Raw genomic sequence first — 23,615 nt, 5'->3', positions numbered from 1 at the left:
TAATTCCAACTTCTCGATGAGATTCTGCTGGAAATCCCATTCCTTGTATAGAGATGATCAGGAACAAAGCATCTTGCCTTCCACTAACTAACTAGCTTCTACCAGCATGATCACAAATGCCTTTCTCTAAGTAATATTCTGTGATCCATCAGAATCTAGATGCCAGGCATTCATTTTAAATGCTTAAATAACATATAATGGAGAAAGCACTTCATCGCCAATTTGATGAAAATGACATAAAGTTAAGCAATTTCAGATTTGCCACGAGGCATGGGTCAGAGTGTTATAGGATTTTCCATAAAATAGAGGACTTTAGTTAAATCTGAAATTTAAATTCCAGTTTGGAGCATAATTACAAACTTATTTGAAGTATTTTTGTTTACTGAATCTGGCAATCCCATGTGGGCTCCCTGATAGTTGGTATTTGCCAGCTTACACATTTCCCTTTTGGTTTTTGTTTTGTTAATTTTATTTTTTGAGAATTTCACATAGGAACACTGTATTTACATCAATTTTACTCCTCTCTTTCTCCTCTCCTGCTCATCACATGCCCCCAACTCCCTCTCAAATTCATGACTGCCTCTTTAATTATTGCTACATATGCATAGTATTTGCATATATATGTAACAAGTACACACACACACACACACACACACACACACACACACACACACACACCATCTACGGAGAGCACAGCCTACCGAGGCCTTTCAGTGTTGTTCATATGTGCATAGGTTTAGGGCTGACTATGGCTGGATAACCTATCAGGGAGAAATCTCATCCCAGAGAAAACCGACTTTCCTCTCGGCAGCCAGTGATGCTCTTCCCACCCCACTGCCGTGTCAACTGCTGTTATCACTATGCAGGTCTTGTTTAGACAGCCATAGTGTTGAAATTTCATGGGTGCGGCTGTCCTGCCATGTCGGGAAGACACTATCTAGCAGTAGGTACCCTGGTCCTCTGGCTCTTAGAATCTTTTCTCCCCCTCTTCCACGATTCTTCCTGAGCCTTGGGTATAGGACTTTCATCACAGATGCATCAATTGTGGCTGAGCATGTGAACTGTCCTTTCAGACATAAAGCCTGATCAATAGGAGGGAATTTATGTCTGACACTGTAAGTCTAGTCGGCTACCTGTGGATGGACCAGTCATGGACCCTAGAGACAACCTGCTGTTGCCATTCTTATAAATCTAGTCAGCTACCTATGGATGGACCAGTCATGGACCCTAGACACAACCTGCTGTTGCCATTCTAATAAACAAATAGAGTCTCTAACTGTATTCTAAATAGTTATTCTCTCTTTTACCCACAGATAAGTGCAGCTCTCACCCTCATTAAAGAAGTTTGTTTTTGTAACTGATGTACATTGTTACGGAGATCCATAACTGATCAAACTGCAATCATCTTTTCTCTAAAACATTTCTTTCTATTTTTATTTTCATCCTATAGTTGAGAGGTTAGACCTATCGCAGCCATGAAGAGATGAGTAAGGCTATGTGTGTGTGTGTGTGTGTGTGTGTGTGTGTGTGTGTGTGTGTGTGTGTGTGTGTGTGTGTGCGCATGCAGGTATGGGAGTGTACGCGTGCTCTCCTGAGAGCAGCACACATGTGGAAGACACAGAGGACAATGTCCAGTGTCAGCCCTTTCCTTTTGCCTCGCTGTTGGCTGTCTGTCACCACATGCGCCAGGCCAGCCGGCATAAAAATTCCTGCAGAGTCCCTGTCTCCAATTCCTGTTTCTCGTCAACGGTATTATGGTTACAGACCCATCATATAACACCAGCTTTTAACACAGGTTCTTGGGACTCAAACTCAGCTTCTCACACTTCTGTGCAAAAGCGTGACCTACTGACCCCCCCCCAGCCCCCGCCATCATTTTCTGTGCCATCAGCATCCACTTGCTTTATCAAAATCATATTCCTACCATTAGAAGTCTGAAAACACGCATTCTGGAAATAGTAACGCCGTTCATACCTGTGAGTAGTTTATGAGGAGTCCACTTAATAAAACATTCCTTTTTTTCAGTTCCTTTGCCAAGTCCCTGATCCACCTCAGGCTTTCCATCTTCTGAGTGGGCAGGACGAAGGTGAAGTCGAGGCAGTGCACCTGCAGGGCACAAGCACAGCATTTCTCCTCAGCATTCCTCTTGGAGGAAAACGAAACACAACCGCCATGTTCTATTAATTCTGTTCATTCATGTTAACAATTCCCAATGTCTTTTAGGCAATAAATGCCTAATAAGTGGATGGTGCCTCCTTTATAAATATGAAATAAATGCTCAATGAGAATACATTGAAAAATACAAAATGCTACAATTCTGTTGCAAATCATACCAGTTTTATAAAAACATGATTGTACTAATTAAGTTTAATTAATGATCTACAACAAGGTTCATTATTTCTTAGCCTATGAAAAGCTAATAATATTAAGGGAAGTAACTTTGTATGGTACTTTAGAATATCTGACATCTCTAATAAATAATTATCTATGTCTAACAAACCCCAAGCAATTTTTTTATGGAACATTGTTTTTAGCAAGGTCCATATTCTGGAAAATATGGCATTTTGGTAGGGAAGGACTCAGTTTTCTTTAAGGGGTTGGCCACTGAGAGTTGGAGCAGGCCCCAGTGAGTACATGAGCAACACAAATTGGACTTGTATATTTTTTTCTTTTGGGGGGAAGGCAAGAGGGTGGGAGGGTAGATCTGGGAGGAATAGGAAGTGAGTGTGATTGGCGTGTATTGTGTGAAATTTGCAAATAATAAGAATACTATGTTGAAAACATAAATAAAAATTAAAAAAATAACTGAAATTTAAAGGATCCCAGGTTGAGCCTTCCTTAATTCTACAAATTATTATAGTTTTTTCCAAGATAAATGGTTTTTGGTTTTTTGCGACAGGGTTTCTCTATGTAGCCCTGGCTGCCCTAGAAATCACTCTGTAATCCAGACTGACCTTGAAATCAGAGATCCACCTGCCTCTGGTTCCCAAGTGCTAAGATTAAAAGTGTGCACCACTACTGCCTGGCCCAAGATAATTTATTAAGTGGAAACATAACACAATGTTCTTACAGGAAACTGCCTAAATCAGTACTTCTCAGCCTGTGGTTCACAACTCCCTTTGAGTCAAATGACCTTTTCCCAGGGATCATCTAAGGCCATTGGAAAACACAGATATTTACATTATGATTCATAACCATAGCAAAATTACAGTTATAAAGTAGCAACAGAATGATTTTATGATTGGGGGTCATCATAACACGAACTGTACTAAAGGGTTGCAGCATTAGGAAGGTTAAGAACTATTAGCCTAAATGATGAAAACAAAAACCCATGAGTAAATGTGTATGTTTTTTGAAAGACCTAATTCAAAGTAATCTTTTCAGAATTAGAAATTTCCCTATTACATATGCTTACTAACCAGAGACACTTTAATGTGTACCCCACCCTGTAGCTAGAGTCTTCCTGCCTGGCCCACAGTCAGGACAAATCTCTATCTCCTGCCAGTCCCACAGCCATCAGACCCGACCAAGTAAACACAGAGACTTATATTGGTTACAAACTGTATGTCCGTGGCAGGCTTCTTGCTAACTGTTCTTACAGCTTAAATTAATCCATTTCCACAAATCTATACCTTGCCACATAGCTCGTGGCTTACCGGCATCTTCACATGCTGTTTCTCATCCTGGCGGCTGGCAGTGTCTCTCTCTCTCTCAGCCTTTCACTTCCCAGCTTTATTCTCCTCCTTGTCCCGCCTACACTTCCTGCCTGCTGTGGGATGTTCTGTATGGCAAACGTGTTGCTGATTAGTCAATAAATAAAACATTGATTGGCCATTGGCTAGGCAGGAAGTGTAGGCGGGACAAGGAGGAGAATAAAGCTGGGAAGTGGAAGGCTGAGTCAGAGAGACACTGCCAGCCGCCACGATGACAAACAGTATGTGAAGATGCCAGTAAGCCACGAGCCATGTAGCAAGGTATAGATTAATGGAAATGGATTAATTTAAACTGTAAGAACAGTTAGCAAGAAGCCTGCCACGGCCATACAGTTTGTAACCAATATAAGTCTCTGTGTTTACTTGGTCGGGTCTGAGCGTCTGTGGGACTGGCAGGTGAGAGAGATTTGTCCTGACTGTGGACCAGGCAGGAAGACTCTAGCTACAAAACCACCCTCATGCTCTTCTATGGAAACTGCCCTCTGCCCTGCTCTCGCACAAGGAAATACATTTCCTAGCAGGCATCCATTTTATTATGTTCCTTCTATAGCACACAGGTGCTGTGGGATGGTCTGTATGTCAAATGTGTTGCTGATTGGTCAATGAATAAATCACTGATTGGCAGTGGCCAGGCAGGAAGTATAGGCGGGACTAACAGAGAGGAAAATTGAGAAAACAGGAAGCTGGGAGGGAAAGACACTGCCAGCCGCCATCAGGACAAGGAAGATGTAAAATACCGGTAAGCCACAAGCCACGTGGCAAGGTATAGATTAATAGAAATGGATTAATTTAAGCTGTAAGAACAGTTAGCAAGAAGCCTGCCACGGCCATACAGTTTGAAACTAATATAAGTCTCTGTGTTTATTTGATCGGGTTTAAGCGGCTTGGGACTGGCGGGTGAGAGAGATTTGTCCTGACTGTGGGCCAGGCAGGAAAAGTCTAACAACAAATGGCGTCCAACGTGGTGGCAAGAGTTTCCACCTAAAACCTGAAAAAAAAGATTCTAAAACGGAGCTAAAAACAGCTTCCTAATTGTCTCTCTCAAATGAGCGGCAGCTGCCGGTTTGAGCTACTGGCGGGTTGCTGGCGTGCGCGCTCGACCTGCAGTATGGCGGGAATGAGGCCTCTACAAATGGCACATTAAGCTACATTGTGGATTTAGCCTTTTCTAGTACAAAACAAAAGAGGTTTCTGGGCTACACGCTGCTTGGATAAAAGCATAGACCCACGATAGCTCCCAGAGCTGGTGGTAAAGTACCACCGCCATGTTGGGAAGCTGAGGTGGGCGGAGCCAGCAGCCACAGCTGCTGCAGCTTAAAGCAATAGATTCACAATAAGACAGATTCAGATGTAATAGTTTAAAATGTGTGTAAAATATACGTAGGCTTAAAAGAGACAAAAAAAGGTGATATATACAGTATAGAAACAAATACATGGTTTTAAAAAATAAAGTCTTTAAAGAGACAGTAAAATTAATATAAAAAATAAGCCACGTAGAGATGACTATTACACAGAGAGTCTGGATTGTGTTGTCTTTGGGATTCTTAACTACAGAGAGATATTTGATTGTAAAGGAAGCTGAGTTAAACCAGTATGTATATTTTAAAGATACTTTGACTTCAAAATTTGGATGTAAGGATATGTTGCTTTGGAAAAGAGTCTCTTTTGTTTCCACAGAAAGCAAGAGGCTATGGATTTGTTCCAGATTAAGACACATCAGGTTTGACCAGCCAAGACCACCTGAAAGGTCTCCGATGACACCATGGCCCAGATAATCCAACATCCAGAACCGTTTCAAGGCAACTGGCTCAGACAATACACCCTCATGGACTACTCCATGATCCTAAAATTTTCTTTGTTTCCCCAGAAGATACAGCGCCCCCCTCCAGCAGGAAGTAGTAAGAGAAGCTACGCCCTAATTCCCAAATATACCAAACTGACTTTGGAGATGTGTAAAGGTTAAAACCTTCCTTTTTAAGAAAAGAAAAGGGGAGGTGCTGTGGGATGGTCTGTATGTCAAATGTGTTACTGATTGGTCAATGAATAAATCACTGATTGGCAGTGGCCAGGCAGGAAGTATAGGCGGGACTAACAGAGAGGAAAATTGAGAAAACAGGAAGCTGGGAGGGGAGACACTGCCAGCCACCATCAGGACAAGGAAGATGTAAAATACCGGTAAGCCACAAGCCACGTGGCAAGGTATAGATTAATAGAAATGGATTAATTTAAGCTGTAAGAACAGTTAGCAAGAAGCCTGCCACGGCCATACAGTTTGAAACTAATATAAGTCTCTGTGTTTATTTGATCGGGTTTAAGCAGCTTGGGACTGGTGGGTGAGAGAGATTTGTCCTGACTGTGGGCCAGGCAGGAAAACTCTAGCAACACACAGGAACAAGGTTTTCTACCCTAACATTGCATTTTTCTTTTCCAGGGAAGAACATTACATGAAACCCTTGCTTTTTCATTCACTGCTGCAGATTAAGCCTAGGCCCTCACACATGGCTAGCATGCATACAATCACTGACTTATGTCCTAGCTCCTATAATGCTCATTTTTAAAGACACTGAGTCAATGATTTTTAATAGATATTAGTTCAATAGTTATTCAATAAGAATGTTTTAGAACTTGTCATTAAACATAGTTAATTGAAAATAGGTACATAAAGAAATTGCCTTTAGAAATCTAAAATGACATAAATACAATTATATGACAAAGAAATAACTTTAAAATGACATTCCACAAAGAAACTAAAAGAAAAAAAAGCAAGAAAAGTAAATGTTTTTCAAGAAAATTAAAAGCAGAAAGGCTTTCCAATGAGTTTTGGCAGCTGACAGTATGGGATGAGACGGTGTGACCTTGGAGCCTCGGGATCTCCTCCTCCTACCACTGCTTCCCTGGAACATCATCATTCAGGTAGAATTTCAGCGCTTAGCTCCTGTCTTGTGAGCACAGCATGGCCAGAACTGTAAATGCACTACAAATGCCAGACTTCCCACCAATGCAGTTTAGCTTGTTAATCAGGGTTTGGAACCCAAGCCCTCCATGCCCACTAGCTACAGCAAGAGGTGTTGGTTCCTAGTTAGAAGGATGGCTCAAAAACCACATTAAAGTTGATGAATTAAAGAGATTCCTTTATATCATTGATCAAACTACATCTTATAGATATCCTTCCCATGGATTTGTAATATTGAGTGAACCCAAACTGCTGGTGATAGGCTTACAAACAAAAGGCAATCTAACTTACCAAACTGTAGACAATTGCACAAATTGCAGTCACGGACAGAACATAGAGTCAGGGGGTTGACTAGCAGGTACAAATCCGCTCCTTAGTCATGATGGCAGAGACTGTACACCTTGGTGCTAAACCACCTTGCCTGAAAGACTACGCCTGTATGATGCTTAAGGCTTCAAAGTTTGATTAAACTTTTAAATATGTGTAAGTACCAGTATCATACAAACACTACGAAATGCTTCTGGCTTGCCGTGGTCCTGCCACAGCCTGAGTGCAAGGCCTGAGACAGAGAAGGGGCATGCATGTGAAGAAAGGAAGCAGTATCTGACCATCAGGTGCGTTTCAAACAAGTGGCCAGACCCAAATAACTCAAGTCGTCTTCATTTATATTTCAAAAAGAAGCATGTTTCTCCCACCCTCCAGCATTAACTGCTGGTAAAAACAAATACGTCAAATATGCTTTTCAACCAACCTTTATATCAAAACAACTTTTAAACCAAAAACAACATTCAGCATTTTGCTAGCTCGGCTGAATATTGAGTCAGGCTCATCCTGTCCTTACAAAGCTAAAAAGTAATAAACGTAGGCACACATTTTCCGAACTGCACTATCACTCAGAACTGAACAGAGCGTATCTGTAGAAACATGGGTGGTCTGGCACAGACTGGTCCGTCACTCAGAGTTGCACTTGCAGCTTTTCTTCAGCTTAGCCTGAACTTCTTCAACTGACTATTAACTTTTCTCGCCTCCGATCCTGTCAGCACTGAATCAGAACAGGTCCTGGGGTCCGGGCTGACACCTAGTATTTCCAGATAAGAAACCTGAGAAGTATCAGTTACCAAAGAACTTTAAGGGAAAATATTTGAGAAAAAAAAATGGGGTTTCCAGGAATGACCACATCTGTCCAACCCATGACTGACAAAGTGATACTGAAAACCACCAAGAGAATCATCGACATGAGAGAGGAGAGCGTACAAGGCCATGTGGTCCCAGTAGTATTCTGTGCTGTCCTGAAGTCCACTGGTTCTTGTCTCGTGGAGACCCACTGGACAGGCACTCATATGCTGATCCAAACAAAACTAGGCTACATGGCTCCCAACATCAGCTAACATGTCACCCATAATTAATGTGTCTGGAATGCACTGCTTTTGGAATGAATGACCTGGCCAATGATTGCTCACCCATTTAAGTATATGAAGAATAATTTTTTGTTTAATATAAATTTTACCAAATACTTTTCAAGTTTTTTAAATCTCATATTTAAAGAGGTGGGAAATTGTTCCTAGGGGGAATTTCTCAACATAAAGGTGCTTTAATTCAAATTATAGTTCTCATAGATATTTAAAACACAGAAAGGAGAAATAATGGGAATGTGGATAACCTTACTAGAGAAAGGATGGTGGTCCCGATGAAAACAGAGCTCTGTATAAGAAAGCTACCAGGAAGTCAGCACAGCAGAAAATGCACCTGCCAGGGGCTGATGCACCTCTCTGGAAAGTCTGGCCTGGGATCAGGTGAACAATTTTAGTTATCCTGGAAGAACAGAGGAGTCTGCTTGCCTCTCGAAAAGCATATGTTAAGGGCACTCTTCTCTTTTCTTTTAAGGTTATAATTTCCTGTTTTCCTTGGAAAACTGGCCTATGAGCTGATGTCATTTCCACACTGGCCAATACCAACCCACACTTACCAACACAAAGATAGTAACTGTTCCTACAAAACACACATTGCAGCAAAATCACTATGGTTGGAACCAAGAATGTGGTACAGTTGTCTCTAGAGCTGCTATCAATTCATGAGATGAGTCACCTGGAACTAGGTGATTGCTATTTCAACTACAGATCTGTAAAATGAAGAATGCCCAATGGCTAAGACATTATGTAACAAAACATAGGTGAAACGTTCAGATCCCAACCAAGTAGATTTACTACATGCTGAGCTTTGTGCTACCAACACAACAAACTCTTTTATGAATACAGATATATATCATCAGGTTAATAAAATTTAACCAAGAAAAGTAGGCTGCAATTCAATACTCATTTACCAGATATAAAGACCTGATGGTATTTTAAAGATGACGACAATCTCCTACAGATTTCCTCACTAATGACATAATCTATTAAAAACAACCCTTTTATATTTATTTAGTTGTGCATCACAGTGCATGTGTGGAGACTGAGGACACCTTGCAAGAGTTGGTTCTCTCTTTCCACCATATAGGTTCCAGGGATCAAACTCATATGGTTGGGCTTGGAAGCAAGAACTTTTACCCACTGAGCCATCTTGTGGGCACTAATGCCATGATTTTAAAAGCACATTATATTTTACATAGGACTACTAAAGTAGACCTTTTATTGATTTTTGTGTTTGCATGTTTTTTGAGACAGGGACTCATTATGTAACCCTGGCTCACCTGAAACTCCCTATGTAGAGCAGGCTGGCCTTGAACTCATAGAGGTCTACCTGCCTTTCCCTCCCAAGTGCTTGGATTAAAGATGTACACACTATCCCTGGCTAACTTTGAACTTCTAAAACACACCAACCACTTATATAATTCCAATGGAAAAATTCAGTTGGTACAAAATCACTAGTGAATCTAATTTTTAAAAGCCAGACAGGATTATATACAACTATAGCAAAGAGTTGCAAAATAATCATGACAACTATGGAGAGATGTAAATGTTTTATGTTAATAAAACAAAATGGCACTTTGGGCAATTACATATCCATTGAAATTTAGCAAAATATTTCACCAAGTGTGAGTCCTGAAAATGTGTACGAATACATTAGCAGATACATATTTTTTAATCAATTCAGACTGTTCATTAACTCAAATATAAGTTATATTAATAGTATGTCCTCCTTAGCATGGTATTTTCAAATTCTTTTACATGCATACATAAAGAAAAATGAAGCTGTCTCCTTCTGCCCTACAGAAAAGACTTATTTCATTGAAGTAGAGGGTAAACACTTCTTTGAGCGAAGTAGCAAATGGCTTAAGTATTTAACCTTGGACAGCTCCATGGGTGGCAGGGGCTCTGACTCCCACTGTTTACACAGCCCATCTGCACCTCCTGCCTTGTACTCTCAACCCTACACATGCTTTAGATTTCTCGAATGACCTGCTAATATATCACTGGTCTCAGATGAATTGCAATTAATGCTTAATAATTTTAAATGTGATTTTCATTCATCTCTAAAGACAGGTACTTTTACTAAAGGAGCAGGCCTGAATATTAAGTATAATAAAACTCCAACTTGCCATTCTTAAATCCATTGTTCATGTTTCCAGGAAGGCCAAAGAAAGAAGTCAAGATTTGTAATATGAGGGGAAAAAGACTGTTTATTTGACTAAGAAAAAATTTAATTTTTGTAGCTTAAATGTATCCAAATAACACATTGCTCAATGCCAAAGAAAAAGTGGAAAGAGGGTGGCCAAGAAGAGAGCACTGGTAATTATCAAATAAATGACTTAGAAAGAAACAGAGATAGACCAGTGAGTGGGACAAAACAGATGATATAAAGTTACCCACATGTGTACAAAAAATAAATAGGGTAAATTAGGCTCAGCACAGCCAAAACGTGACTTTTCAAGAATGCGTGGGACACATCTCACAGCTGGTGGAAATGGCCAGTGACCGAGAAGATCAAAGCATGGTTTATCTCCAAGATCTGAGGAAATCTTCAAAACTTTCTACTTGCGTCAACTATTTAAGAATTATGTGAAATCTACTAGTGAAAATTAATTTAATGAACTGTACTTTAAAAAAAAAGAAAGAAAGAAAATGAACAAGCATGAACATCCCCGCCCCACTGCAATGAACTGTTTCACTCAGAGCAAGTTTCAATATCTTTATGAAGATCAAGACATAATTTTGATAAATGGAAACAAATTTAATTACAAACTATCAGGGATAGGCAGGCCAAATTATTAACAACTGTTTTTTAAAACTAATGCTGATGCTAGCAGACTGGGAAATGATAGCTTTCAACAAAAAGCAGTAAATATGAAAAACATTTTGTACGCAACTTTATCTACACAAAGGTTTTAAAGTTTCTTTTGATTTAATAGTGTTAAAGAATAAGTGTTTTATATAAGTCCTAATGTTATAGTGGAGTGTACAGTGTTTTTCACATCCTTATTTGAGATGTCAAAGCAGCAGAACCAGAAATTTGTATTTTAGACAGTCAAGACAAAAAATTACAAGCTTTTACTAAAATTAATTTCTTCCAACTATTTCACAAGAACATAACTTTAGGGCTGAGAGGTATCACAGTGGTTAAAAGTATATGTTTCTCCTCCAGAAGATCTAAGTGAACAGCTTACAATGGCCTATAACACTTACTCTAGATGATCCAAGTCCCTGTCCTGGTCTACACAGGCATTTGCATGCATGAGAGGGAAGCAAGAGAGACAGAGACAGAGACAGAGAGACAGAGAGATTTTTTTATATCAGGCTTTGAAATTTTTCCCCTGCACATAGGTTTGCACACCATGTGCATGCAGTATCCATGGAGGCCAGAGTGGGCATCAGATTTCCTACAACTATGATTACAAATGATTGAAAGCCACCATGGGGGTGCTAGGAATAGAACCTGGGTCCTCCGGAAAGCAGCCAGTGCTCTTAGCCACTGAGCCATCTCTCCCACACACAATTTTTTTAAAGAACATAACTTGGCCACCGATACTATAGGAAAATGATTGTATGCATTACACACAACTATTAACACAGCTGGATCATCTGTAATAAATATTAGAAACAGAAGTGAAAAGCAATACTAGTTATTGATATGAGGCATTTTATATATAAATTAACATTAATATTCATTTTATTTTTTCCCGAGAAAAAACTATCAGACTATAGTTTTTAGTATAGTTAGTTACAAAGTAATTAGTTACAGGCATGTGAGTCTTTAAGAGTTCCCTATACCATGTGCATTCAAATATTCTTCCTCTTTCAGTGGGTTAGGCCTTGGGGAACATGCCTTAGGAAATGGAAATATCACTAAGTCAAAATGTATATAGTTAATATCCCTAATCACTAGGAGGCTACAGCTTAGCATCACAGGATGGTGTACGCATGTCCATGGGAGCACACTGCCAGCGCTGGGAGCACGGTACAACATTACCAATGACACAGCCAGACAAAAACCAAACCACAAATCCAAAGTCAAAGAATGGCTTCTACTGAGTCGATAGCAATTTCCCATAGTCATAAAAAGTTCAAAATTCTCATGTCCAAATTTCTCAAGTTGGAAATATGCACATTTTTGTGACTTGCCCAAATTTTGTTTTTATATCATGAAACTTAAAACTTGTCTGTAGGTGATCTGATAAGTATTATGTGATTTTTTTTAAAAGATGATTTTTTTAAGTCCATTCATCAATGAAAGTGGCTGTATGTATTTATGACATCAACTACGAAGTCCACTAGATACTGCCTTGAACTTGTGGGGAAAGATCTAGATGTATCTATCTATATTATTTTTTACATATATACCGAGTTAATATGATTCAAAATGGAAAACAACATTGAATGGGCTTTTCAGAAGATAAGGTATCTGGATCACAGAGAGAAAAACACAACAGTTCAAAGGTACAGAAGCCCAAAATGCAGGTACATGGTACATCTAAGCAACACTAAGAGTGTGTGTCTCCACAAGCATTTGGAGCCTTCATCTGAGGTACATGAGGACTCATCAAATAACATCAATCATTAAAATGGTTTAATCTTGTAAATTAACCATTAGCATTTACAACTCCAATAATTTCAAAGACATTCTGTAGACTTTCATAATCTATCATGGAAGCACCCTGTGCACAATGGAGAAGAATGTGTATTTGGTTGTTGGAGGGACAACTCAGTATGTCTATTAATTTAATCTAGGGGACAATTAAGACTGGTGTTTCCACATAAACTTCCCCAGTGATCCATCCACTGCTTGACATGCAGAAGGTATCATAATTCCCTACTACTGCACTGCATTCCCTCTTCTTTCAGATCTATTCATACATGCTTTATACACTGCAATGCTTTGATGCAGACTATAGATGTATTTTCAAATCCATAATTTTGCTGGAATGCCTCCTTCATTATGACTGATGCCATGATCTTTGACAGATATTTAATTCAAGGAGATGATTGATAGGTTGCTACTACTGTTATCTTGTTTCAAATTTGTGTTTTTTCTCTTAAATGCCTTTCAATTCAAGCTGTCTCTCTCCACATCGCCTTCCTCACCATATGCCTCTCCCCATTCCCACCTGATTCTCTCATTCCTATCCCAATCCTCCAGTTCATATAAAAACATCTATTATTTCCCCCTTCCAGGGAGATCCAGGTGTCCCCCCGAATTCCTTCCTATATACCTAACCTCTATGGGTCTGTGGATTGTAGCTTGATTATCATTTACTTAACAGCTAATACCCACTTAAAAGTGAGTACATACCATATTTGTCCTTCTAGGTCTGAGTTAACTCATTCAGGATGATTTTTTTTTCTAGTTTCATCCATTTGCCTGCAAGTTACATGATGCCATTTTTTAACAGATGAATAATGCTCCACTGTATAAATGAACATTTCATTATCCATTCCTCTGTTGAGGGACATCTGCGTTGCTTCCAGTTTCTGGCTATTGCAAATAGAGGAGCAATGAACATGGTTGAGCAAGTGTCCTTGTGGTAGGATGAAATGTCTTTTGGGTATATGCCCAATAGTAGTATAGCTGGATCTTGAAGTAGGTCGATTAACAACTTTCTGAGAAACCACCATATTGATTTCCACAGTGATTGAACAACTTTGCACTCCCCCCAGCAATGGAGGAGGGTTCCCCTTTCTCCACATCCTCACCAGCATGAGCTGTCACATGTGTTTTTGATCTTAGATATTCTGATGGTGTAAGATGAAGTCTCAAAGTAGTTTTGATTTGCATTTCCCTGATGGCTAAGGATGTTGAACATTTCTTTAAGTGTTTCTCATCCACTTGAGATCACTTTGTTAAAATCTGTTTAGATCTGCATGCCATTTATAATTGGACGATTTGGATTTTGTTATCTAGTTTGTTGAGTTCTTTATATATTTTGGATATTAGTCTACTATCAGATGCAGAGTTGGTAAAAATCTTTTCCCATTCTATAGGCTGCTGCTTTGTATGAGTGATGGTGTCCTTTGTCTTACAGAAGCTTTTCAATTTCATGAGGTCCCATTTATTAACTGTTGATCTTAGTGACTGTGCTATCAGTTTTCTGTTCAGAAAGTCCTCTCCCATGTCAAAGAGGTCAAGGTTAGTCCCCATTTTCTTTTCTATCATGTTCAATGTATCTGGTTTTATGTTGAGGTCTTTGGTCCATTTGAAGTTGAGTTTTGTGTAGGATGATAATTATGCAATTATTTGAATTCTTTTATATGTACACATCGTTTGACTAGCAGCATTGGTTGAAGATGCTGTTCTTTTTTCCAATGCATTCATTATCAAAAACCAGGTGTCCATAGGTTTGTGGATTTATGTCAGGATCCATTTGATACCTGCCTTTATGCCAATACAATTCAGAGAAAGAAGTATGTGTCCCAAAAGTTGGATATGTAAGATTGAATTCTAGAAAATCTTTAATTTCTTTATTTCTTTCTAATCCCATTTTTCATTCCATTGAGAGTTGTTTAGTTCCTTGAGTTTGTAAACTTTCTATTGTTTCTGTGGCTGTTGATTCCCAGCTTTAATCCATGGTGGTCTGATAGGATGCAGGAAGTCACTTCATTTTAATTTTTTCTGTTGAGACTTGTTTGTGTCTGCATATGTGGTCAATTTTGGAGAAAGTTCCATGAGGTGCAGAGAAAAACATATACTCTTTTGTGTTTTGGTGAAATGTTCTGTTAACATGTCAGGTCCATTTGGTTTATAATGCCTGGTAGGTCCAGTATTTGTTTAGTTTTTGTCTAGATGACTTATCTATTAGTGAAAGTGGATATTGGTATCTCCTACTATCAGTATGTGAGTGTCAATATGTTATTTAAGCCGAGGTAGTGTTTCCTTTACAAACTTGGGTTCCCTTGAGTTTGGTGCATAGATGTTAAGAATTGAAATGTCATCTTGGTTGATTTTTCCTTTGATGAGTATGTAGTATCCTTCCCTGACTCCTTTGACTTGAAGTCTATTTTGTTAGACATTAAAATGGCTACACCAGCTTGCTTCTTAGTTCCATTTGCTTGGAATATCTTTTGCAACCCTTTACCTTGAGGTAACGTCTCTGATGTTGAGGCATGTTTCTTTTGTACAGAGAGAGATGGAACCTGTTTTTGCATCCATCCTGTTTGTCTGTCTTTTTAATGAGGAAATTGAGATCATTGATAGTGAGAGATATCAATGACAAATTGTTGCTTGAGTTTTCCTGCCTGGCCCACAGTCAGGACAAATCTCTCTCACCCGCCAGTCCCACAGCCTCTCAGACCCGACCAAGTAAACACAGAGACTTATATTGGTTACAAACTGTATGGCCGTGGCAGGCTTCTTGCTAACTGTTCTTACAGCTTAAATTAATCCATTTCTATTAATCTATACCTTGCCACGTGGCTTGTGGCTTACCGGTACTTTACATCTTCCTTGTTCTGATGGTGGCTGACAGTGTCTCCCCCACCTAGCTTCCTGTTCTCTCAATTCTCCTCTCTGTTAGTCCCGCCTATACTTCCTGCCTGGCCACTGACCAATCAGTGGTTTATAATTGACCAATCAGCAACACATTTGACATACAGACCATCCCACAGCAACAAATGATTGTTAATTTCTGTTATTTTGTTGCTGTTGTTATTGGTAGTGGTGGTGGTGGTGGAGAGAGAGAAAGAGAGGAGAGAGAGATGCATTTTCTTGCTTTAGATTTTGCTGGTCTGAGATTATTTATTTTCTTTTTTCATGGGTACAGTTAACCTCCTTAGGTTGGAGTTTTATTTCTAGCACCTTCTGTAGGGCAGGATTTGTAGATAATTTATAGATAGATAGTTTAAACTTGGCTTTATCATGGAACATCTTATTTTCTCCATCTATGATTGAAAATTTTGGGCTGACATCTGTGGTCTCTTCGAGTCTGTAGGACATCGGACCAGGCCCTTCTAGCTTATAATGTCTCCATTGAGAAGGCAGGTATAATTTTAATAGGTCTGCTTTTATATGTTACTTGGCCTTTTCCCCTCACAGCTTTTAATATTCTTTATTATGTGTGTTTAGTGTTTTGATTACTATGTGGCGAAGGGACTTTGGTGTTCTGTATGTTTCTTGTACCCTTACAGGCATCTCCTTCTTTAGGTTAGGAAATTTTTCTTTTATTATTTTGCTGGAAATATTTTCTGTGCCTTTGAGCTGTGTTTCTTCTCCTTCCTCTGTTCCTATTCTTCCTAGATTTGGTTTTTTCGTAGTGTCCCAGACTTCTTGGATGTTTTGTGTCAGTATTTTTTAAATTTAACGTTTTCTTTGACTGATGTATTCATTTTTTATATCATGTCTTCAATGCTGAGATTCTCTCTTTCATCTCTTTTACTCTGTTGGTGAAGCTTGCCCCTGTAGTTCTTATTCAAATTTCTACATTTTTGTTCCAGATTTCCCTCAGTTTGTGTTTTATTGATTCTATTTTCCTTTTTAGGTCTTGAACTGTTCTTCTCATTTCCTTCCACTGTCTCTGTGTTTTATTGGATTTCTTTAAGGGATTCATCCATTTTGTCTTCAATCTTAATATAGGCAGTTTTAAGGTCCTTTTCTTGTACTTCAGCTATGTTGGAATAACCAGGGCCTGCTGTGCTAGGATAGCTGGGCTATGGTGGTGACACACTGTCCTGGTTGTTATTGATTGTGTTCTTAGGCTGATGTGTAGAAGTCCGGATTTGGGGTGATTCTAGGTCTCAGTGCAGATTTCTGGATTTGTCTTTGTTGGGTGAGTGTTTTGTCACTAGGTTTCTGTTTCCTCTCTGGATTTTTAGAGAGTATGATGGCTGTGTGTTTCCCAGTAGGAAGTTGGCTTTAGACCTGATAGTTGTGGACACTGGGAGTTCCAGGTAAAATGTGTTTTTGGGTATTGGGGGCTGACAATTGGGAATAGGGATAGACTAGGAGTCTGGAGGAGTTCACAGGAGGGAGAAGAGCAGAGTGTCCCATCAGGATATGTTTATTCGTCTCCTTGGAATTTGGGGAGACAGTAAAAAGAGGTCCCCCCAGAGGGTTTGATATGGCACTGGAAATGAGACTAAGGGTTGTATCTAGAGGAAAAGAAGGAGAGGGGAAGAGCTGCAGACCGCATACCTGCTTCCCTGGCAGGAGTCTGTGGACTAGCCGTCAGTGCCTGCTGGAGTTGGGATAAAGCTGGGGCTGGGATAAAGCAACAAGTGGGGAGAGAAAGGTTAGGAGAAGGTCTGTGGGATCCACAGGAGGTGTGGGCAGTGGAGAAGGGAGGCTGGGAGGGGACAGTCTGTGGGATCCACAGGAGCTGTGGACAGGGGAGAAGGGAGGCCAGGAGGGGACAGTCTGTGAGATCCACGGGAGGTTGGGCAGTGGGGAAGGGAGGCTGCAGCAGGTGTTCTGTTGCAGAGCTAGGGGTGGGACTGCGAGATTCGGTTTGGAGGAGAGAGAGGAGGATGTGGTGAAGGTCTTCAGTCAGTTTGCCTGTTTCCCTGGTCTGCTCATTGGTGTGTTCATAGGGAATGTCTGCTGGTGTTGGAGGCCAGGGATATTCAGACAAGTTGGGGGAAGAAAAGTTGGGAAGAGGATCTTTGTGGTCCATTGGGGATGGGGTCAGAGAAGAAAGGGAACCTGCAGCAGGTGTTCTGCTACAGAGCTAAAGATGAGACTGGGGGATTGGATCTGGAGGAGCAAAAGAAGTGTGGATCTGCTGTGAGCCTACTTGTTGTCCATGTAGGAGAGGCCCTTTGGTTAGCAAAGGGTGCCTACCAGGATTGGGGACTTGGACAAAACAACAGTGGGTGTGGTTGGAACAGAAAGGATCTGGGGGACTCCTGGAAAATGGGAGGGGGCAGGTCTGGCTGTCACAGGTGCCTGCTGAAGAGCTGGGGATGAGAATGGAGGGCTGGAGGGCGGATCTGGGGGAACAGAGGAAGAAGTCAGGCTCCCTCCTGGTCTTCTGAAGGCATAGCCTGTGGGTTAGCAGTGAGTGCCTGCTGGAGCTGGGGGCTCTTTCCCTGTCCTGCTGGGCTGGTGTGATGCCGACTAGTGCTGGAGGCTAGAATAAAGGGATGAGTTGGGAGAAGAAAGGCTAGGAGAAAAGATCTTTGTGGTCCATCAGGGATGGAGTCAGAGAGGAAAGGGAGACCACAGCAGGATTTCTGCTACAGAGCTGGAGGTGAGACTGGGGGGGATTGGATGTGGAGATGTAGGAGAGGTATGGAGCCACAGTCAGCCTACCGGTTGCCCCGGAAGGAGTGGCTCCTCCACAGTGTGTTTTTAATAGGTCCTTTGCTTCTCTGGCTGCTTGCTTTGTGACTGAGAGGCTTCTCAAGTGGTATTATATTTTTGTAGATCTATCAAAGCTTTTGCTTTGGCTCTCTATGAGCATCAGGTACACATGTGGTACACAGAGATGAATTCAGACAAAACACCTATACATTATTAAAAAAAATATCTTGGGGTTGGAAAGACAGTTGTGTAGTTAAGAGCACTTGTCAGCCTTGCAGAAGTCCAGGCTAGGTTCCCAGCACCCACTGCCCAGCTCTGACACCCATCTGTAACTCCATTTCCAGGAACTCTAGTGCCCTCTTTGGACTTCCATGGACACCAGGCACAAATGTGGTGCACATACATATATACATACATAACACACACAAATAAATAATAAAACTGAAATTTTGTTAGGTTTTTGATCTGTGGTTACCATAAAGAGTGAACAAAACATAACAGGTTAATGACAACTTTGATCACAAGTAATAATTCAAAATTTAAGCTTCCCCAGCTTGAGGTTTTGATGCCACAATTCACAGTTTTTATATCACACATTCCTTAAATGATTGTAGGTATCACTTGTGTCAGAATCTTTATGTCAAAATCAAGTGCGTTATAGAACACCATCCATTTTCCACTCAGCCACACAGGAAGTCCCAGGGCACAAGGGCGTGGGCAGAAACACACCCCAGATCCCTTGTTGCTGTATAACAGGGCTGGTCTCCAGCGACTCCCAGTTGAGTCCATCGTCTGTCTGAAACTTTATGAGCACTGCCTGCAAGGCATTCATTGCTCCCACATCTGGCCCTCACCAGAACTGCCTATTGAGCTCTACTTAAAAATCCTACGCTCTCTTCAGCCCATTGCCAGTTCCAAACGTTTCTGAGCAACATCATTGGATATAAAACTATGACTTTACCTCCTACTATCAATTGTTAGTGTTATTTCCCTTTTAGTAAATAGCCAGCATAAGCAACTGGCTTGGAAGGGGTAGAGGTTTCTGGCACATGGGTTTGGGAAATTTAGTCCACAAGCAGCTGGCTCCACTCTTCTGTGTCTGAGCACAGGGAGTGCACCAGGGCACACCAATGGCCTAACTTTCCTCAACTAGTCCCAACAGCTTCAGAATAAGTTGACCCGCCCTTAACACATGAGCCTTTGGAGGGCCTTCCAGATGGACACTGCACTGCACACTGTGTGTGGCTGACCTAGCCTGCAACAGCTATTTGTGAAGAGCCCCTGTGGCTTGCAGAGCTGGAGAGACTCTCCCACTGGACAGGGATGACCTGCCAGTTTCCTGTACAAAGAAGTTAATTTTAGACAAAGGACTTCAGTTACTTCTCATATGAGAATGTTCTAGAATGAGAATGTTCTATTAAATTATTTTTATGATTCCCTTTCATTCTAATGATAGAGGTCTCAATGACTCAAAAAGGGCAAGTACTGACATTACCCATGTACCTTATATGGGAAGGCAGATTGAAAGTCAGGCTGAGTGTTGAATTGGAGATAATGGTATTTATGACAATCAACTCTCACAACTGCTGTGAGGATTAAAGGGGATCATTTATTTTTAAAAGAGAATGGTGATTCATTTTTTTCGATAAGTGTCTGTTATGACTAAGTTGATGTAATTACATTAATGATATGCATTAGGAGGTAACATTTGTTAGAAGGGTTCTGAGAGTTCTAAATGGAGTACAAATTCCATCTCTTCCAAATGTGAAGAGCAAGGAACACAGGATCACCACTGAACTCTATTGGTTCCCCAAGCGGGGAACTCAGTCATAATCACACACAATCTGAATAAGGTAGTCAGTGGTGCTCTTTCTGCGTATTCCAGATGAGTATTTTATGAGAGGGCTCAAGGACTGTATGCGACTGTATGTGACATTCAGTGCTGTCATTCATAAACAAGGGGTCACTAGTAAGGATGCAGGGGTGGGGGAGGGGTGGGGGGGTGAGGGGGTGAGGGTGTGGGGATGAGGGTGTGAGGGTGAGGGTGTGGGGATGAGGGTGTGGGGATGAGGGTGTGGGGATGAGGGTGTGGGGATGAGGGTGTGGGGGAGGGGTGGGGATGAGGGTGTGGGGATGAGGGTGTGGGGATGAGGGTGTGGGGATGAGGGTGTGGGGGTGAGGGTGTGGGGGTGAGGGTGTGGGGGTGAGGGTGTGGGGATGAGGGTGAGGGTGTGGGATGAGGGTGTGAGGATGAGGGTGTGGGGATGAGGGTGTGGGATGAGGGTGTGAGGGTGTCTTGATAGCACTTGCTGGGCTCCAATACAGCCTCTGGTGCCTGGAAACTTGAATTGCACTATGCTCTTCAAAGGGATCCCACATGAGATTGTTTTAAACAGCACTCCAGTCTAAGCACGTTTCAACCAGCAGCTCTCTGCGCTGACTTCATCTCTTCCCACACTGTCAAAAGCAATTCAGAGTCTAGAAAACTGCGAAAGTAATCTATTTTTAGGTCACTTCATATTCTTATCCCCAAGGAACAGCATGTGGGTTTGGTAAAGTTCTTATCATTTTCTTGTCTCTGCTAGAGAGTCAGTGCGAAGTCCAAGGATGCTTTGGATTTTGTTTGATTGGCTGGCATTTTCCTGTTTTAGTTTTCAGAATGTAAAATATTGCAAAAACAAATAGCTCAAAAAATCATAGCCTATAATTCAGATACTGTACAAGACTTGGTAAAGACATTGGCAGAAATATAATACATTTACATGTAAGTGATATATGTATATACTATATGAGGTACCAGCCTATGAAATGTAAGATTTTAAAAATATTAAAAATTCAAATACTAATAAAACAATATGTACATCAAACTTACCATTATTGGAAATCTTCATAAGTATACTGTGACAAAGATATTGGGATTATCATCTGGGGACCCAGCCTTCAAAAAAAAAGGATCCCTCTTGAATGTTCCTAGCTTGCTCTCAATTCCCAGTTACTTGGAACATAAAATTAAGAGTCACACCTCTCTCCCATTTACTGTAGTACCAATCCTCACTTCCTTGTTTCCACAAATATTTTTCTTTTTTTGTTTGCTTATCTGTTTTGTTTCTTCAGATGGAGTCTCATTAGGTAGCTCTAGCTAGCCTAGAACTCTCTGTGTAGACCAGGTTGGCCTCAGACTCAACAGAGATCCACCTATCTCTGCCTCCTAAATGCTAGGATTAAAGGTGAGCAGCACCCTCCAAGCTTAAATACGTTATGATTCATTATCTGCCCAATTCTTCCAAGACTGAGCTGCTGTAACAGATAAACTGCCATCATTAGTTCTTGGACCACTAGGAAGCAGTTTCTTCTCAATAAACCAAATTCATCAAGGCTGCAGTTCGCAACCTGTAGGTTGTGATCACCATAATGGCTGCATGCCAGATATCACGCATATCAGATATTTGCATTAGGATTCATAACAGAAAAATTACAGTTATGAAATAAGTTTGCGGTTGGGGAACAGAAGGAAAGGGTCACAGCACTGGGATGGCGGAGCACCACTGCTTTAAGTGGCCTCTGCTCAGTCCAATCCAGTCTTAGTGCTGCATTCTGAGTATCATAAGCATACATGACCACCTCATTTCTGACTGAACAGAGCTGTGGTGTGGAGTTCCACAATAGAAGGCCAACCTTGACTCTTGGCCACAGTCTCAAGCCTTCTTACTTCTGTGAAGTCTTTTTACTTCAGATCCATCCACCAGTTCTTTGCAACGCTTTGCTCCTCTGTCTTCAAGTAATGCTCCTCTGACACCTCAGAGCTGGAACCTGCTCATTCTCTAGCCTCTGCAACCTCAACAAGCTATACAATCAACTATTCACGCCCATTTCCAAGGATGAGAAGTTACCTTTCTGCTCATTTAACCCAACACCTGTTCTTGGTTCCTGTTTTCTCCAATATTTCTTGATTGCTTATCTACCACTTATTTAGAAGGGAAAGAAACCAAGAATTCTTGAGCTGTTAACAACTAGAACAGTTCCCTAGTTACTATGGTCACTAAACTATTTATTTTAAAATCTTAATTTAAAAAATTTAAAAGATTAAATACAACTATATCCATACGTAACTGAGATAAAATAATATGAAACTTACCTAGCATAAAATACCACAACTCCTTCAAATAAAATGACTTTTTAAAAAGGAGTTATTTATAAAGCAAAACACAAGCATTTCAGAATGTTTATCACACACACAGGTGTTAGTTAATAATATATGAATCTATAGCATTAAAAAGTTAGGTAATGGAGAGGACAGTTCACTAGAAGTGACTACTAGATTTTATCTATAATTTACATGGAATTGTAAGAGGAATTCATAGCATGGATTTAATCATTGAAACATTCTAAAAAAACTAAGGCCTAAGACAGATATACAAGGATACCCTGGTAGGAAGAAATGATTAATTTAGTTTTCCATTTTCAATAGAGAGACAAGGGAAAGGTAAAGAAAGGTTAAAAAAAAAAAGATCTAGGATTATCTTATAAAAACCATACAATGAAAATGTAAGAATGAGAAAGAGACAAAAACGAAAGAAAAATACCTCATAAATCTTTTGTGGTCTCAAAAGTGGCTTAAAACAAGCATGGCAACCAGGTATGCTGGCACACACCTTTAATCCCACCACTTGGGAGGCAGAGGCAGTCAGATATCTGTGAGTTCCAGGCCAGCCTAGTCTACAGAGTGAGTTCTAGGCCAGCCAAGAACAAAGAAACCCTGTCTTGAAAAATCAAGGAGGAGGAGGAAGAGGAGGAGGAAACAGCATATCATTGCATCTGATTCATATTTAACATGGCTGGTATAAAGACAACTGCTTTACATTTGAAACTTCCATGCTGGAGAGTATAAAGATGTTAAATGATTTTATAACGTGCTGATACTTTGAAATGGAAAGTCTTTAAAAAAACCCTTTAGGCATATTTTATTATGGATAAAGGCTTTTCTGAACTGAAGGTCACAGACACTAAACATCTTAGACAGATTAAAGTGTTCCTAACCTAGTACTTATACCTGAGACATTAACTTCAGATCCAAAATACTTACCAGGTTAGTCACATGAGAATATAATTAACATCTCTCAACTAAACAAAAATTAATTCAAATCATGTATGCAACTGAATAATGTATGTAAAGTCAGGTTCCATATTTTATATTATTTATGTCTTATTAATTTATTATTGTGTAAGTATAACATATAACTTTAATAATATTTAAAAGGTATAATAGATTTGTAAATAAACAATAA

At 40.3% G+C, this 23,615-nt stretch overlaps 1 protein-coding gene across 8 annotated transcripts in view; it reads right to left on the bottom strand.

Moving 5' to 3' along the window:
- Crppa (CDP-L-ribitol pyrophosphorylase A) overlaps positions 1-23,615 on the bottom strand; it is a 308,706-nt gene that overhangs the window by 111,530 nt on the left and 173,561 nt on the right. For all 8 annotated transcript variants that reach the window (XM_052738357.1, XM_052738356.1, XM_052738355.1 and 5 more), the window contains one exon: positions 1,975-2,106. In XM_052738357.1, the coding sequence (XP_052594317.1) occupies positions 1,975-2,106 (132 nt within the window). The remainder of the gene's footprint in view (positions 1-1,974; positions 2,107-23,615) is intronic.

Source organism: Peromyscus californicus, unplaced genomic scaffold, assembly GCF_007827085.1.
Source record: "Peromyscus californicus insignis strain IS unplaced genomic scaffold, ASM782708v3 Scaffold_15__1_contigs__length_86483966, whole genome shotgun sequence".
In the NCBI taxonomy this organism is placed as follows: Eukaryota; Metazoa; Chordata; class Mammalia; order Rodentia; family Cricetidae; genus Peromyscus; species Peromyscus californicus.
Note: the sequence above shows the minus strand (reverse complement) of the source record. Positions and strands in the feature narration are given on the sequence as shown.